This window comes from Scophthalmus maximus, chromosome 11, assembly GCF_022379125.1.
Source record: "Scophthalmus maximus strain ysfricsl-2021 chromosome 11, ASM2237912v1, whole genome shotgun sequence".
Lineage (NCBI taxonomy): Eukaryota > Metazoa > Chordata > Actinopteri > Pleuronectiformes > Scophthalmidae > Scophthalmus > Scophthalmus maximus.
In genome coordinates, this window is record NC_061525.1 from 20747501 (window position 1) to 20766470 (window position 18970).

General features: G+C 45.3%; 2 protein-coding genes across 5 annotated transcripts in view; one reads left to right on the forward strand and one right to left on the reverse strand.

Annotated features, from left to right (window-relative positions):
* The window catches only part of gap43 (growth associated protein 43), a 13097-nt gene extending 12813 nt beyond the window's left edge, over positions 1–284 (forward strand). Inside the window, exon 3 of the mRNA XM_035623843.2 lies at positions 1–284. This exon is cut by the window's left edge and continues 1119 nt beyond it. The gene's annotated coding sequence lies outside the window, so the exon portion shown is untranslated.
* A 3906-nt stretch (positions 285–4190) lies between these two features.
* The window catches only part of LOC118299476 (limbic system associated membrane protein), a 493821-nt gene continuing 479041 nt past the window's right edge, over positions 4191–18970 (reverse strand). For 3 of the 4 annotated variants that reach the window (XM_035623272.2, XM_035623271.2, XM_035623269.2), the window contains 4 exons: positions 16656–16787; positions 15513–15633; positions 8275–8423; positions 4191–6660 (listed from right to left, as the gene is read on the reverse strand). In XM_035623272.2, the coding sequence (XP_035479165.1) occupies positions 6563–6660; positions 8275–8423; positions 15513–15633; positions 16656–16787 (500 nt within the window). In that variant the 3' untranslated portion in view covers positions 4191–6562. The remainder of the gene's footprint in view (positions 6661–8274; positions 8424–15512; positions 15634–16655; positions 16788–18970) is intronic. The other variant, XM_035623270.2, reaches the window with a different exon arrangement.

Sequence of the window (18970 nt, forward strand, 5' to 3'; positions counted from 1 at the left end):
TTCTTTTTGATGTCTTTGGTGTTGTTATGACAGTTTATATGAATTGGGGAAAAAAAAATACTCTTGCACTGATGTTGACGGGAAGAAGGAATAAAAAGGAGAAAAAAAATTTCAAACAGAAAAATCGAGACCAACGAGCAAAACGAAAAAATACTTTTCCTATGTTCCAGTGAGTGCAATGTCCAGTTTCAACCTTATCAAGGAGTTCAAACTTGTGAGAAAAAAAAAGTATGAAAAAATGGTTTCAATGTCTGTTTTCAAAATAAAGCAAATGTGCCAATTACCATCATAAACTGTGGAGTTTGTTTAAAGTCTTGAAATAAGAAACTTCTCGTTCCAGTTTGACCGGTGGCCTACTGGTTAAGATGCACATCGCATATCGCATATCAGTGCAAAGTCCATGGTTCAACTCTGCTGGTGCCCCCCACATGCCAACAAACACATAACCTCCTTGGTCGAGGTAATAAAAAACAAAAACTGACAAATATATATATTGTTTAATAGTCTTTTCTACAATCTTTTGGTTTAGCATTTTATAGATATATGTGTTAAATACATAGGATATGGTAAACATCAAAATTCTCAAATGCGTCATTCAGTTTTTCCCAAACTTGCTTTGAGTGCTTTTTAAAGGACAAGTTACACATTTGAGGAAACATGCTTATTTGCTTTCTTGCCTAGAGTTAGACGAGAAGATTGACACCTTTATGTATCTCATATCTGCCTGTCCAATGTGCTGTAAGGCCAAAGTGAGGAGGGAGTTAGCTTAGCTTAGCATAAAGACCTTAAACAGGGTGAAGTCCAAAGTTTAAAAATCCACCTCCAGAGATTACATCATTAAGTAAGGAGAGTTTTATCGTTTGTCAAAATTAAATTGTAAAAGGTGCTGACAGAGAAATCGTACTTGTTCATATTCGTACAAACACATTTGTATTTATAAATATTTATACTGATGTATGTTAATATTTCACAGCGTTGCAGTCGGTTGCACTGATGAGAAGGAACACAAAGTGTCGGCTCTTCTCTCGCCTCTGCACAGTTGGCCAATCGGATTGTAGGTTTCAGAAAGGGAAGGATGGATGGAGAATATCATCTACATAATAAGTATATTCAAAAACCACAGAAATATCTTTAATGTCTTTCATTGTAAGTCGAAATGGCTTTCTTCATTGGCACATGATTTATTTTTTTGCTGGATACAAGACAATTTGATCAGATTTAAGAATATTAAACTTATTTCTAAGAGGACTGCTTTTACAGCGTTACTATTTCTTGCTCAAAGCGTCCATCCTAGTGAAACTGAGATAAAAAAAATATTATTTGCAAAGCCTTAGTAACCACTGTTTTCAAAATTTTACGTGGCAATAACTTTATTTAGAGTAATGGCTTTCAATAATGTGCTCGTTTTATTATTATTACTTAGTCATGAGACGGAAAAAGATATAATCATACGTCAACTTTGATACTCACCCGCATTTAAATATACTCACACATTACATCCAATGGCACAGTGTGAAATCTCTAACATTAGAGCGAGGTCGTCATCGAAAAGGAGGCTGAACATTTATCATTATGCAAATTGCACATGGAAATGCGGCGAGTTGGAATCTGACCCCGAGTGTGACCTCTGTCAAGAAAGCGCAGATCAGTGACAGTGTAATAAATAATTATCGCCCCGAGGTGAACTGAAATACCAACCTGGAGTCTCTCACAAGTCTCGTGACCTTCACGGTAATGAAGCTACTTTGCTGAACAAGAAGAAGCCCCGGAATCCTTTTTTTCCCCAAAGTTTCTTTTATCGCCAACTTCCCTCTGAGTCACACACCCCCCCCTCATACCTTCCTTCCTGCCATTATACACTCTTATCAAGTTATTTGATAAAGCCCACTGCTTCATCAAATAGTTTCTTTCTTAAATCCACTGTTGGGACCTGGGGACTTTCAACAGACATAACCAACAGATGCAAAACAATGTGTGAAATATCACCACTTAGAACTGATTGGGAGCATAACTTGGTTTGCTACGACACCTAGTGGAGAAACCTTTTACTGCAGCAGTTCTCACGGCAGCTCGTCACGAATATAGATAGATAGATAGATACTTTATTAATATTAATAAGTAATATTGCGTTTGTGAGCATGTGATGGCACCAGTCTTACCTGAATCGCACGCACATTCCCAGGGACAAAAACGTCTTCCAGAGAGAACAATGTAACAATACATATATTCTTTTTATTTGCATGTTACATGGTGAGCAACACAACGGTGCCATTTTGAGTTTTTCCGCGTGTTCCAAGCTTTCTTTGAAAGAAAAGAAAAATGGGGCTTCACTTGGCCCCGACATCTCAAGTCACAGTCAAATACAGAACACAGAATTCAAACAACTTTATTTTGTGTTTTGAACATTTTCTCATATACCTTTATTACATATATCTTTTCTTTTCTTTTTCTTTTTAGAAACGGACTGCGATTACCTTATGCCTTAGTAAAAGTAAAACAAAAACAAAAACTCCCCGGGACATTGCTGCGTCGTAATCCATGATTGAATCTTCATTTAGTACAAACATGATAGTTACATTTGCAGTTTTTTTAAATCGTTCAATGTGGAGTTGTATAAACACAATCTTTATGGATTTTCCGCTGACTTTACAACATTCTACTGTAGAAACATCATACTGTATATACACACACAATGGAGGGGTGGGGGGGAAAGAAGAAGAATTTTTTGAACCTAGAATAAAACAGAGGGTTACTCCTGTAACCCACAGCTCAGTGGACAGTAAAAATGTTTAGCTGTATGTTTTCCCGTTCTGTATCTCATGCCTCGTGTATGTATGTATGTAACTCGTCAGGCAGGTTAATTAATAGCGGACAGAATCTCATGAGCACACGCACACATAAGCCAGTTTTTGTACAGTGAAGCGATGATGGTTTGATGGCGAATAGCAAACTCAAAACTCTTCCTGCAGAGATCCAGGTCACGTTCTGTGTCCAGTAGGCCGTGAGTCTCTATGAGCAATGGACACTGCGACAATTTCTCATTGGTGGATAAGACGGACCCCCCCCCCCCCATGGCTTAAGTGGCTTATTTTCGTCAGTGCTCATTAGCTTGTTTCAACCTGCGTGGACACGCATGGACATCCACCTCAGTGAGGTTCGCCTTGTGTGGCAGACCACCTGAATGGTAGGAGGTTTGGAACAGAGCGCGCGATCTGGGTTCACCGTCCCCCTTAAAAAAACCTCAACTTGATCCGCCACACCCTACGGTGCATCCCGAGCAGGTCAAAATAAAGAGGCCGAGCCTAATTGGGCGACGCCTGACCCTGACCCTGGCCCTGGCCCTGACCCTGACCCTGGGCCTGACCCTGACCCTGGGCCTGGCCCTGGCCCTGACCCTGACCCTGGGCCTGACCCTGACCCTGACCCTGGCCCTGGCCCCGGCCCCGACCCCGGCCTGGCCCCGACCCTGACCCTGACCCTGACCCTGGCCCTGGCCCGGACCCTGACCCTGGCCCTGGCCCTGGCCCTGGCCCGGACCCTGACCCTGACCCTGGCCCGGACCCTGACCCTGGCCCTGGCCCTGGCCCGGACCCTGGCCCTGACCCTGACCCTGACCCCGGCCCCGACCCCGGCCTGGCCCCGACCCTGACCCTGGCCCTGGCCCTGGCCCTGACCCTGGCCCTGGCCCTGGCCCTGACCCTGGCCCTGACCCTGGCCCTGACCCTGGTGGGTGTGTCAGGGTCTGAGCGTCTCCCCGAGGCCGGCCTGGCTCTGCCCTGAGGGGTTTCTTTTTTATCATGATGATATATTATTTTATGGGACGAACACACTGAGGCAGACGGACTTGCTGGAATGGACACTGCTCTCGTGCAAGAAGCGCTTCGAGCTTCCAGATCGTTCACGTCTTATTACAGCAAGACAGCTGTTGCTGATGAACTGGCACCGTCAAATCAGGTTTTTCCCCGGAAACACCGCTGAACTACAATAACATCAGGAGCTCAGTTGATCCAGAAAACACCAGACCTACTAGTTCAAGGTGAACCGTGTAGGGTGATGAAAGCGTAAAGACATTCGTCTCCTGGTTGTGACCGATGAGGAGACGGTGATTGTTTTTCTGAACTGGCCTTACCGACACGACAGAGTCACACGCAGCCGTGGCCTCAGAAGCATTTACAACGAAAAAAACCCACTGGGTAACAAGTCTTTTAATGCATGATAACAAGGATGACATTAATTACACGCGTGTGTGTTTGTGTGTGTGTGTGTGTGTGTGTGTGTGTGTGTGTTACAGTACTAGTACTATCTCGGCTTGGCTTGTTAAAGAGGAGAGCGGAGACGCGAACGCACAATCCAGTGGTGGAGCGGAGCCGTGGCGCCGGAGTCCACGCGAGCTTAGTCACCTTATAACGGCGGGTCAAAAAGAAATGGCAAAAAAATTAAATAAAAAGAGAAGGCAGCTTTAATAGTGCACAGTCTCTGCAATTCTCATCATCATCATCATCATCATCATCATCATCATCATCATCACAACAGCCGCGACCTTTGGAGCTGCTTTCCTGAAAGGATCGGAAACCGTTGTGGAAAGTATCTTCTCGTGAGCTTCACAGATTATTTGACCCGGTGGATATTGGTTTTGTTCGAAAAGGAAGAATAAATTCAAGGTGTGAAAGTGAGGATTTTTTTTTTCCTAGAGCAGATGTAACGCAATGTCCTTTTGTCTAAAGAAGCCCGTCGGTTTCCGAGGCCCTGAAGGCCACAGAGGGGTTCGCTTTCTCTGCCGCTCTCGTATCGACTGCTGCTACGCCCACATCACAGGCTCAACATGACATTCCTCATATAATATCCCGTAGGCCAGCACTTGTGTTATATCTCAAGGAAAGGTCACCAGAGCAACTGCACAAAACTGTCTCCCTTTTACGTTTTTTATCTTTTGCTTTTCTGTTCTTCAAACATCTTTTCATAACGGGCGTCAGGTCACATGACAGAACAGGGTTGCCAGACGAAGACGTCTACAGGTTCTTCATCCTTCACAAAGCGCTATCCCCCCTATTCAGAAACATGGACACACTTTCAAATAGTCTCAGGTCATTGGATTCAAGTATATATATGTATATGTATATGTATATACACACGCGCACGCGCACACACACACACAACTAAAATGAATGAGGTAAAGGACAGAAAAAAATAACCTCAATATCAATATATTATGATTTTTTTCCCGTAGCATTTCATATTAAAACACACATTAGGTCTTTGAAAGAGAGAAAAAACAAACAAACTTAAAAGGTAAGTCATTCATTGGTGTCATACTTTTTTCTTGTTCTTTTTTTTAAAATCCAAATCCCAGCACTTTAGAAGAAGAATGATCTTAGAACTCGTGGACTAAAAAGCAAAAACTCTGCCCGTGGTACAGTATGTGTTGGCTGAACGCGGCCGTGCAGCGGAGGCCGCCCGCAACAGGACGGACGGGTCGGTCGCCGCGGCGATCTCCTCCGTTTCCTGTGTTGTTACAGCGGCAGAGCGAGTCGCCTCATCATAGAGAAATACAAAAATGTTTTACTATGTACAGTACGCGTCGCCATAACCTACTGTGTTTTCTTTTCTATTGGTAGTGAGAGTCCGGCTGTAAAAACAAAAGGAGGAATTCTTTTGGAATAAAAGGCGAGTGGCGGTAAAGAAACTTCTTGGGGGGTTTGTTCTCCGCGCTTAGCTCGGCGGCATCGACCGATCGATTCTACAATTTCTCGGCTGGACGGCAACGACCCGAGCAACGGCCGCATCTAGAAACGATGTCATCGATTGGAGCAGAGACTCCTAATGCTGTGCGTCTGCGTTTCAACTGAATGGTTGTACAGACTTTAATACCAGGATTTAATCTCGTGACGGGATCAGCTGCTGTATTCCCCCCTCTGATTTCTGCAATGTGTTAGTTTCAAATCTACAGTATATGTATATTTGGCAGATACTTTGCATGTTGCACGTTAATGCACTGGTTAAACACTCTCGGTTAAATCTACAATTTAAGTTAACATAGAGGGAGTGAGAAGAAATATACCTTATACTGTATGTCTTCAGTTCTTCTAGAAGCAAAGGGAGTGCCTCTGCTTTCACTCTCATGAAGACGAAAAAAATAATAATAATACAACAAATCCCAAACCCGATTCCAGACCCCAAAGACAAAGATATAGCAGGGAAAAAAAAGAAGTGCATACGAATCAAAAAAGAGCAATGCATTTCTTTAAAAGAGCACTGTTTGCTTGTCCTGTCCTTCATTCCGCTGTTTTTGTTGTTGTTGTTCTGAACATTTCACTCGTCAACCCCGTCGCTTTTTTGTAACATCTGTAAGCAGTGCTTTCGAGAGCAGAAGTAAGGTTTTCATATCATGATGCAAACAGTCTGGTAGGGGGCGGAAAAGTTGGTAATATGGGAGCAATAAGGATGTCGGTGAGCTGGAGAGAAGGAGGAGGAGGAGGAGGAGGAGGAGGAGGAGGAGGAGGAGGTGGTGGTGGAGGAAGATAGGAAGAAAAGGCCGGGAGGGGGGAAGAGGGGGACAGTGGTATTAACACTTGAAGAAAAGGCAGGCGAAGGAGGCCAACAGGAGCCACAGTGATTGAGATACACAGGCAGCGCCACTGATGTCTCGACCTGTCCCGGGTCCTGTTCACACACACGCGCACGCAAACGCACGCACGCACGCACACACACACACACACACACACACACACACACACACACACACATAGAGAGAGAGACACACACAGAGTTAATATAGAGCTCACTCATGGATAGTAATTTTTAAGGAGAATGCAAAAAAACAATATTGGAAGTAATACCACTAATAGCTAAAAAAAGACTTCTGGTACTATAAATTATACGCATATTTGCATTTGAGTCAGTTGAAACGTAATGTATCCAAATGATCTGCAATAAGTGAGTTTGGAGACATCTGGTGGCCATGTCGCGCGATGGCAGCACGAGCACAGACGAGGCATAAAGCCGGGGACATGCACGGCGGCGTCGGCCACGAGGGCTCGGTGCACAGAGACTTAGGACAACTCAGACAAAACACGGGAGCACAGAGAAGTCCACCAAATACAGAAAACGCAACCGCCGCGACCGGTCATACCGTGACTGAGACGCGCTGTTTGTTGCCATGGTTTGTTGCTCATGAAATAGATGACGTTGGCTATTTGTCAGTCCATCGTGAGAAAAACTATATTACACATAATGTCCAGATCATGCAGTCAGTAATTAGAAGCGTGGAAATGCAATAAAATAGAAGATTCTAAGTCATTTGGATGGAACACTGACCACGCCTCCACGCCTGTTCTTGTACAATGTAACTTTTCGCTTACAATCTTCCGCAAGACTGACTGATAAGTTGCAGCATGAATTGAAAGTGCAAGAGTCACGGACGACTGTGGATCAGTTTGACTTCATCTCCAATATTCAGCGAGGAAACTATCAAGAAAGAAAATATCAAGAATTCTAATCAGAGTTATTTGTTACAGCGGCAGGAAGCCCGGGATCACGAGGAACATCCAGCGTTCATTGAAGTGGGTCTACGCAGTCAGATACATTATTTTCTTTATCCAACTTTTTTTTTTTTTTACAATAGCAAAGTATAAAAGGATGATTTGAAAACAATGTGACAATTCTGTCACATGTTGTGATGAATTTGTGAGTTTCAAATTGACTGTCTAGGTTCATTCTCACCGTTATAAAACAGCACCACACACCAGACGGATGCAGTTAGCAGTCAGGTGATGAACAAAGCTAACAGAATCTTTCTTTTTTTTGCCAGATATTTCCTTCAGGAGTTGGTGGAGAACAAGAAAACGAACTAAAAGTAGAGCAAACGTTATTATTAGTATTATTATGTTGTTTTATTGCCTGCTTTTATGACTGCTTGATTTTGTAAGGTGACCTTGAGTGTTGAGAAAGGCGCCCATAAATAAAATGAATTATTATTATTATTATTATTATTATTATTAACTAACTCTCATGTCTGTCACTGATGCCTTTACATGAGATTACGACTCATATCTTTTTCTATTTGAATGTTTTTGTCTGTTTTGTCTCGCCCACCTACTTTTTATACTGTACTTTCCTGCTGCTCTCTGTTTTTTGTTCATCATTTATCTTTGCAGCGTGTCTTTAAAAAAAAAGCACTGAATAAATGAAAACGTCTATAATTACAAATAGGATGTTGCCATAAAACAATAATCTCCCATTCTGGATTCCGAACCGTGAACTAAATCGAACACTCACTATAGAGGAACAGGCTGGCATTCTGGACGCCCAGTCGGTTTGAGGCCACGCAGGTGTAGTTCCCATAATCCTCTTCGGTGACGTTGGCGATCATGAGAATAGTGGTGGTGCCCAGAATTTGGATGTTGATGCCCTGGGTGTTGGACAGCCTGGAGAGGAGGGACGGACAAAAGTGAGGAAAGTTAAAGCAAATTCTATAAGCAATGAAAATCATAAGCCGGGGGGGGTTGGGGTCGGTGACAGTATAATATAGTTATACTAATATATAGCAATAATAAAGTTTGCAGTTTGCATGCGGGCGAAAGTGAAAGGGAAGTTTTCACCTGAGCTTAGTGAGCTGATAAAAAAGAACCCTCAGAATTTCTGACAAAATGAATTCACGTCACCAACTTCTGCCGTGGAAATGGACTTGACTGTCGGCTGCACGGCGACGTGACGCGTTCACAATGGGGCTGACGGGATCCGGCGGCAGGCTGAATGCGGCGCCAGGCCCAATTTGCTGCCGCGCGGGTGTCCGCGTCACATCAAATAGATTCCTTTTCACTTCCTTTAATTAATTTGGCAGCATTGCACTTTTTCCATTACGGCTCTCTTCATGAATAAATTATAACGCGTTCAATTTAATTTTAATATGACAGCCTCCGCGAGACCTAGCACTTCCCACTGAAGGCCAAGAAGTGGACATTTGAATACAGCCCGAGCGACGCGCTAACGAGTGAATGACAGACCATAACCACACGGCCTTTTACAGAAATTACAGTATTCGACTGTGTGTGGGTACAGGTCTTTAGTTTAACTAATAACATAAATTTTTTTATTCCATACAGAGTTGCAATTTTGTGCTGCCAGCCACGTTGCAATAGCAGGGGTCAGTGTCATTCCAGTGAAATATCTGAGTGTAGGAGTCAGGATTGTTAAGAGCCTCAATCCTTGGCCTTTGCAGTTTGGTGCAGTCTTCAGAAGAGGAAATGTCACCGCGGCTCTCTGGGGTTTTGCAGAAATGAAACAAATTCTTTTAACAATGTAAATAAAAGTCCTTCTCTTAATGACCAGCGAACTTCGGACAATCAATTACGTCAACCTTGAATCTCTTGCGCAGCAAATGAATCAATACAGTCTGCCGACTCGGTCTGTCCACGCCGCCGGGGCTCCTGACGTCGTCACAGCCCAAATGAAACTCTTTTAATAACAGCGGCCGCATAATGGATTCTGCTCGGCCGGGGGCTGATTGAGCCCTTCTTACATACCGCCGCCATTTTGAGAGCGCCTCAACTTAATCCTGCTCAAGTCGGGGTAATGCGGTAACCGGGGTTTGGGCAGGGGACGGAGGAGTTTGCGCTGACGCACGCTCGGCTGATAGCGAGTATTAACATAAAAAAAAGGGAAAATGCACATCATGGCGCAGCATAATTTGGCTCGCCGGGGAGCGGGGAAGTTGATAAAGTGCTGCGGTGCTCCCCAAAGGGACACCTTGGGAAGAGTGTGTGTGTGTGTGTGTGTGTGTGTGTGTGTGTGTGTGAAAGTGTGTGTGTGTGTGTGTGTGTGTGTGTGTCTGTGTGTGTGAGACCAAATGGAGGGCAAGTGTTACAGCAGTGTCCCCACTCCATCTAAAAGCACCCCCCCCCCCGCCCCCCAACGATGAGGCCAGCAGCAGATACATTCTCCAGTGTGTTTCAATGAGAAGTGACTGTACTGTTAAAAAGGCCTTCCCACAGAGCACGCCCAGATAACACACGGCGCACTCACTTTCACCACAGCGCGTGAATGTAACGCGGTGGCGCGGGCCGAGGGAAACGGACCTAAAGGGCGTCGGAGTGAAGCAGAACTTCATTTGCAACACAATCAAGATGATGCCTATTTCTTTTTGTTTTCCTGTACATTTGCTTAAAATAATTTAAATCGGATGGCCACAGTTGCTGCATTGGAATGATCTTGATGGAATCAGAAGTATTCACATGACATATAGATGTAAGAGTTAAGAGTGCAGCACTTATGAGGCAAGCGGTCGTGAATGGAGGGGATGCTCAATATCTGCTGAACCCTTTGTGTTTATGGTTATGTTCCATATGCTATGACATGATGCTTTTGGGCTTCCCGGATGCCCGAAAGCAGACAACTGGAGAGCGAAAGAACAGGCTGAGCCGGATCTCCAAAGCGTGACTTCTTCTTTCCGGCCCCTTCAACTTTGAAACGTTTGGCACACGCGGAGCTGCGCAAGCCTGCAACTTCCCACACCTTGGATCCCAAGGTTCGCCGTGGAATAAGCCCGCGTCTCTCTGCCAGCGCCCTCATCTGGCTGGAATACACGATCAGAGAAAAGCTGGCAAACGTCGGGGCACGTCTACCCTTTCTTTTTGGAGCAACGTTTTTTTCTGATGTTCCATGTGTCCGCGCTCGCAGGCAGAGGGCAGCAGTGCTCCACCGGCTGCCTCCGGGGGATCATTTCTTGATGCACGGAGACACTCTCGCCACATTATGCTGTGGATTGAAATGATTCGACCCCGTCTGCCTCGGCGGAGGGCGCGCGGGGCGGCGGTCGCAGGCCGGCAGAGATGAAAGACCGGAGCAAATCATCAGAGGGACGGATTTGATTCCGCGGCGCCTGGGAGCATCTAAAGTAGGTTATGACTGCCAGCGAAAGTGACGGACCTGTTATGATTCAAGGCTGATGATAAATTAAATCAAGTGAGGGAGTCCTGCTGAGACTCGCAACCCGCAGATGATTGAAACTGGTCCGGTGCCTGTGACAGCCGTGAGTCAGCCGGCGGAACAACAAAGACAAATGTCTGTCGCGCCGGGGCCGACAGCCTCATTTTGGAAAAGTGTTCTCTCGTTAAAAAAGATTGGACGGCGTGATTTACTGCGCGCGGGGCAGGAGGGGCGCTCTTCTTTACAGGAGGCTTTTGTAAATAGGCAGCGGCAGTCGATCCGGCAGTCGGATGGGGGTTAAACGCCGCAGAACCATCCGGCCCGCAGTTTGATCCAAATTCCACCGAGCGCAGCCAGTGGGACGGGACCAAAGGAGAGCCGAGGGGTCCCGGCAGCCGCGCACAGCGACGGCGATCCGTCGTGGACTGTTGGCCCAGCTGCTTCTAAGATCACGACGCGTCGCTCTACCGAGGCCAATTAGGTGAGGGATGCCGGGAAGTTGCGCTTCAGAGCATACGGTAAATTTGATCAGCTGAGGATATGGAGACTGACCGCGGACGAGTATGGATGAGGTCAGGTGAGCGGAGCGTCTCCGAGGATGCCGTGTTTGGGTTCGCCAAATTGTGCCAAGTGGTTTGTTCCAACTCTGCGGCGTTTGCTGCTTTGGTTTGGCTTGTTCGGGCAGGTGAGAGCGACAATGCTTTTTTTTTTTTCCCCCCGAACTTGGCACTGGATAACTGGAGCGAAAATGTGTGCTGTGGTTCCCTTCCAGGACAGCGACGGTGCGGCAACCGTGAACCCACCAAGATGAATGGAGTTAGAGAGTGGGGCCAAAATGAACAGGATTGGACCTGAAAGTAGAGATGAGGCTCTCGGGGGGCGCAGTGATTCATGTCACACTAGCTCTCCTCCACCAAAGACGCCTGAAACAAAGGATCTCAAAAGTCTTAAAAGAGATTAGGCTGCGAAACAATAAACCAACGTCAAATACAGTGACTTCACTAATATAAGCCTACATGTGAAGAGTGTCGGTGTCGGGATTACACAACGAGAGTCCAAAACTATTGAGAGACGTGGCTGTTCTTTTAAAAATGCAGAAATCATAAATAAGTACAGTAAGTAAGTTTAAAGCCACGAATTCTCCTCACTTCTACTGTGCTTTTTTACGACTGCCGGCCTACGAAATCGTTAGCCTCTGTGGCTGCCAGGCGACGACAGTGACATTGATCAGGGTCTCGTACGGGTGCTTGAAATCCTTGAAAATGCTTGAATTTTTACGTTGTGTTGTCAAAGGGTTGAAAAGTGCCTGAATTTCGGACATGGTGCTCAAAAATGCAATTGTCGTTTACGTGCTTTTCCATAATTTCTTAGCCTTCTGGTCTCATGACACACAATTGGGTGTTTATAGCATAATGCCATCTCTTTTAACGTGCTAAAAAAAAAGGCGAAATAATCATTTTTGAATGTATTCGTAGAAATAGAGTAATGTACCACAACTGTAAGGTGCTGGAAAGCTTGAAAATGGACCTTGAAGGTGCTTGACAATTGCTTGAATTTGACCCCGGAAAATATGCATGAACCCTGATTAATATTAGCATCAATGCTGGCGCTCGAGAGGCAGGCACAAGCTCACAAATTCAATTTAAGGGGCGGCATAAAATGGCGGAAACAGTAAATCACGACTGGGAAAGCTAGCTAGCCCTTGCTCAGAAAGCTAGCTAGCTAAAGTTATAATTTAGATGGTAAAATCAATAGTTGCCACCTAGACATCAAAAGACTGCTCTCATTATATATATATATATATATATATATATATAAAATATTATATTATATTTAATAATATATTATATATATATTATAATTCAAAAATACTGCCTGGTAAATTAAACAGCCACCATAAACTATGTACTATCCATGCAACAGCAACTGTGACTAACATTTGTTATTTGTGCTTTAAAGTGTAGATTTCGTAAGGCGTAGATTTCGTAGAGTGTAGATTTCGTAGGGCGTAGATTTCGTAGAGCGTAGATTTCGTAGAGCGTAGATTTCGTAGAGTGTAGAAAGTGTCGAAGAGGTTAAACTGCTTCAAGAGGGAAACGAGCACAGGAGCAAGACCCTGACTTAACGGCCAGGTAAATAAGACGGGAGGGGGGGGATCTATAATATTAACTAGCCGAGCAAGGATAAATGATATTACTATGGTGCATTATCATCAACATCCAAGGAGAAAGTGCAGTAGCACAGGCGCCGGAGGGGGAGCGGGGGCCATGAGCAGGCGCCAAGCCAAAAATCCTCCAGGGAGCAGAAACAACGGAGATAGATGGGAGGTTGGAAACAACAGATAATGCAAAAATATTTCAACAACCATAAATCTTTCTTTTTCGAGCGCTGACGTGTTAGGCCTATTCCTTCAGAGACCATATCTGTGATAACACTCGTGGCACTCCCTCTTAACGTTTTTCTCCGGATCGTCGGTGAACTTTTTACTCGCTGTAGCTTGGGCCCGGGTGAAATTGCAGATCAAGATGCTCCGCATATGTGCAATTTTCTTATCGTTATAGTTGAAGGTTTTTTTTTTGACTTCCCGTTCAAGCCCCCGGAGGCCCGAAAATGACTCGGGCGGCGAGCTTGCCGCAGAGCGGGGAATCTCTCGGGGTTATCGGGTGACGAGTGTTGGAATGGAGCGACTGGGTTGCCCTTGGATGTCATTACACCTCGACACTCGTAAGGTGTTTTCGCAGACGCATGCCGCGACACTGGGATTGATGGCTTTCCGGCGAACTGACCGCACAATTTGGCGACGGCACAATTTCCATTTCAGTGGAATTACTGGCGACATGAGAAAAGGGACTACTGAGATTTTGGGGACACAACAGTATCTAAATTGCATGCAGGAGAATGTCAGATCTCCTTTACTTCTCCTCTTTTCAATGAGAATATTGCACAACCCCGCCGCCGTCCTACTCACTAATGTGCAATTAACAATGGAATCGCGGGCTCGTGAGTGATTAAGTGGGCGATTAGTCATTATCAAACTACCCAGATGATGTCATGAACACTGGGATGTGACAGTGAGGCCGCTGTGAGGGCAGATTTGACAGGCCGAACAAAGGGATCCATTATAACCACTTGTTAAAAAACGACACGGAGAGTGTCTGGCACGGAGAGTAAAGTGATGAAGCGCTGTTTGGGAGATGAGGAGGAATCGTCTCGGGGACCAAAAAGAAAAGATTGTAGAAAGTTTCTGACCTGGGCCATTTGGAAAAAAGGACTTATCACTGGAGAAAGAAAAAAACACAGGCCTCAAGCAACAGGGGTCCTGACGCTTGTAAAACGATGCGGTTTTTAATTCGGAAAGCATCGCTGCTCATTAACAGTAGCTCATAACGGTAAACACGGAAAAGCCTCTTTACAGCTGTCATGGTAACACCCTCATTCATCCACGGTAAGTCTCATTATTTAAGTTGCAATGGCAGCCACATTAATCACGTCCGCTCCCTGCCTCAAAGCACATCGGGTCAGGTTGAGTAAAGGTTTTTCTCCTTTCTTTTTTTGGGCAATATCTCATCACATGCACATGACCACCGGCGCTTTAGAACTTGCTCTCGATCATCGCAAATCACGTTTCAATACAGAATCCACCAAAATAAAATAACAAGGAGAGTATAAAATGCAGCCTACAGCCACGTGCTGGTACAACGGACCAGAGACCGACCTATATATCTGTTGGTCGATACATCAGCTGGTATGAGTCTTCCACACATTTTTATGTATTTAAAAAAAATACAAATATATATATATATACATATTTCATTTTCTTAATTCAAGTTCTATACATTTGGTTGTATTTGCGTTTTTCTTTTTGTTCATAGCGATTTGTAATAAACTGCAATAATATCAAGCCTCAATTACATTTCCTTTTCATAAGGCTGATATATCGGAAAGGTTTTACTCCCTAATATCGGTATCGGAATCAGCCTTCCAAAAGAAATCAATTTCGTTCGGGCTCTACTATGAATTACAAAGGTTACAGTACTGTACTGTTCCCAAACTGCAGTTTTATAACGTGTTTACAGTAAGAGCCTTTCCCTTTCATGTGTTGCGAAGTCTTTTCTCAAAGCCTCGGATGTTGCCGGTGACTTGACACACGAGGGGAGAGGAAAGGTTCCTCCATGTTCGAAGCATTACAGGGAACCATTGCGACGACAAAAGGGGCTTCAGCCGTAAGTCTTACACGGCTGATACGGTTATTTGAGACACGGGAGGCTAATGGCTCGGGCGCTGTCTAAACAGCTCGTTTGACTGGTTTAATACAGCTCACGCATTTTGTCTCACTCCGCTAGGCATTTGACTGGACTAAAGCATAATCATCAATTACAGCCAATCAGAGTGTTTTTAGCTCCCATTTTAAATGTGGAAAGTGGCTGCCAAGTGTTTTCTAAATGTTTTCCGTGGCCATTTAAGTATAAGTTGACCACCTTCAAGAGGCAAACACATGCAGTGTGTGGTTCTGTAGAGTTGTTTAGTTGTGACATTGGCGTGTGAGATTTTTGTCGAGCAAATATCGCGAATGCGATGTCGAGCTTTACCTCTTTTCGTCCCTGTACCATTCGAACTCCGGGGTGGGCACAGCGGTGGCCTCACACTGCAGCGTCCCCATGCGGCCCACCTGAGTCTCCGAGCTCTGGGTTTTCTTCATCGTTGGAGGGTCTGCAGAGACAAAGTCGTACCGTGAAACAAATTACGAAGCAGCTCTCGCGCACGGTGACACGCTAAAACTCACAATGCTCGCGACTGGGGCCATCTCTTCTGACGATTGTGTTTTCTTTCAGTTTTTATCTTTCATTTCTCCTCCTGAAACACGTCGAATCCCTGTTATTGCGCCGAGTACGTCTGAACAGGGTCATTGATACGAGCCTCGGACGGAGACAAAGCCCTTTCACACGGTGACAAACGCTCCGGATTGAATCTCACTGATGGCAGCAAAACAAGTAACAAACAAACAAACCCATATCTGGGATAAGCCGGAGGGATCGAACGTTTCCTCTTTGAGATACAGTTCACGGTGTAACGTTTCATTTAAGTTAAAGGCCATTTAAAACCCAGAAATCAATGTGAAATAGATCCGGGGGGGATAAGAAGTTCAGATTCATCAAGTTGAAAACATTTAACAAAAACAAACATCACAATGGCCAGAAATATGTCCCCATGCTGATTAATGTTCATTTTCCATCTAGGATCAAATCCTGTGAAAATGATTCAGTGCGGAACTATGCGCCATTTAATTCTGTGTGACTCCTCTGGGGGGAGGGAGTTGGTAGTGATGCCTCGAGAGCTGCCGCTCATCAATCCTTGACGACATATGTCGTACGCTCATCAGAACAGAGCGTGGACCCCCTTGACAAGATGTAATTAGGTTATCTTGTTTTGAAAGTGTCTCTTAGATGATGGCGGAGGTTTTGCGCGGAAAATTACCATCGAAAATGGAAAGTTGCAATCAAACCCACAGATCACAGTCTCGTCCTGTCTGGATTTTCTCTCGAGAGGACTGAAGGGCGCTCCGAAACTTTCCCATCAGACACTATATTCTATATTCACCATACATGTCGCATCTCATGACTCAAGCCTTGACTTTCCCGTGCTTCTCAACTCTGTTGAGTGTATCATCTTGTGAAGTGCCTGACATGACACACGATGAGAATATTGATCAGTTTTTTTTCCGCATAACTTACAGTTGACAACCACATTGACGTATTTGACGTCCGGCGTGGCGACGTCGTTGCTGGCCTTGCATTCGTAGCGGCCGGCTTGGTTGCGCATGATACCTATGATGTCCAGGTACTCTTCTCCGTCCAGCGGCTCTGCTGCGGGGAGGTGGAGGAGAGAGAGGAATAAAGAGAGGGAGACGAAAAGGAGGTGGGAGAGAGACAAGGTTAATGTTTCAGCTCAAATTTGAGTGACAAAAAGTTTCTATCGATGTCGACTCTCACTTTCCCCGGTGACTTTCAGTTCCAATGAAGGTGAAAATGACTCGGGGAAAAAATTTGAGCATACTTTATGCAAACACACTTCAATCGCATGTACCCATAGACTTTGGATACTTATATTTTTGTCCGACATCCTCCCAGATATATCATTTCAGTTTTTATTGCACTCCGGTGCCGCTTTTTTCCAGCTCCGGTTGAGGCCGTGTTCTCGGGCCACAAGCAGCTAAGAGATCGCAACGTGACCGGTTGTACACTCTTCTTCTTCGTCGTGTTTTAATGGCGGTTGGCGACCAGCGTAATAGGCGCATTAGCGGCACCTTCTGCTCCGGAGTGTGGGAGATAGTGGGAGATATTAAAATGAAGTTGTCATTTCATGTTAGTGTACAACGACAAATAACCCTAGCCCTGACCGCATTGAAAAAGTATCAAATCAAAGAAAACATGTGAGACGTAACGCCATTGGCCGCCGTCTTTTGAATTCCAGCAGACGTGACAACACGCAGCTTCAAGATTCACTCCGACCTCCGGGGGACCTACATTAAATACCTGACAACGCTGGGGGACAAAAAGGAATGTGAAACGCGTCAGTGTGCGTGAAACAACGTAATTCGCGGGACACGTCGTCTGACTGCGAAGGCAAATGTGTATAGACTTCCCAAACCATCCTAACTCAAAGGTGGAGTGAAATGCCCGCCATCGTGGAGAGGAGGACACTCGCTGGCATAACAACCGGCACTCGGTGAGGCTCGTCTTGAAGGCATTCAAAAAGTCACTCAAGTAATTGGGTGAAAAAAGGAAAAAAAAAGTGAACAGTGTTCAGTACAAACACTGCTTTTCTCCGGATAATCACTCTGTCAAAGTAGGCGTACTCGGGTAATTGTTGGTTTTCGAAAAAAACCTATGAAAATTGTAAGTTGCAGCTCGCCCAGCTCCAGCGCTGGAGAGGTGTGATGGGGAGGAGATTTGAGATTCTGTTAGACCATCTGACAATCACTCCTCCTGATGCGTGCCGACGGTTACATTTCTGCAAGACTCTCGTGTGATTGAAGTGCAAATGAATGAGGCATCGGTTTGATCTACAGCGCGCCGCCGCCGCCGCGCTCATAATCCGCAGCGAAGATAATTCAAATTCTCACTCGGGCGACGCCGAGAGACTCGGCGCTGAATGACTTCGATTGACTCCAACAACTCTGAGGGCATTAAGCATTCAGCAACTTGTTAAACTGTCGGCTGTTTTGCCTAAAAGCTTCAATTGACGGAGTTCGGATAACGGAAAATGTCACGTGTGAAAAAGAAGAGTGCAAGGAAACCACGGAGACTATCAGAGCGAGCGAGAGATGTCTGACTAATTGGCAAATGGGAAATTCTATGACGTGCTGCAATGTTGATTGGGCTTTTATCACGTCTGAAGATAGCATTGGTGAGAGGACCCGGTGGCATCGTCATTGGTGATGTGATGCGATGATGCATGTTGAATGTGTCTGACATTGGGACGAATCAGACGGAAATGTGATAATTAATGCTGCGTATGATATTCCCCAGTGTCGTCACTCACACACGTAGAGCGTGGAAGAGTTTACGCACATGTTGGCCTGAGGTAGAAATGAAATCATTGGAATTTGTAATAGCTCAATACGCACTCGTCCGCTCGCAGCCACAGTGCCGGCGGAGCAGATCTCAGCGTATCTCTCAAAACGACACCATTATCTGCTCGGAATAAGGGAGGGAGCCTCCGAGGGACCCGGCAAATGTAATAACTACAATAATATCGACTGATACCTCCCTTAATCTAAGAAAATAAGGAATGATGGAATCTTGGCAACGGAAATAAATTGCACAGAGATCTCTGGGGTGTTGTGCGTGAGTGTGTGTGTGTGTGTGTGTGTGTGTGGGGGGGGGGATACGGGCGGTTAGTTGGAAAACAACCTGTTGTGCCTCGGTGAACCTAAGTGCCGAGCCATTTCAGGCCATGAAATTCACTTAAAACAAGGGGCAACAACCCCCCCGAAAGACACTTTTTTACACATGCCTCAAGCTCAAACGCCACATATCTGCAAATC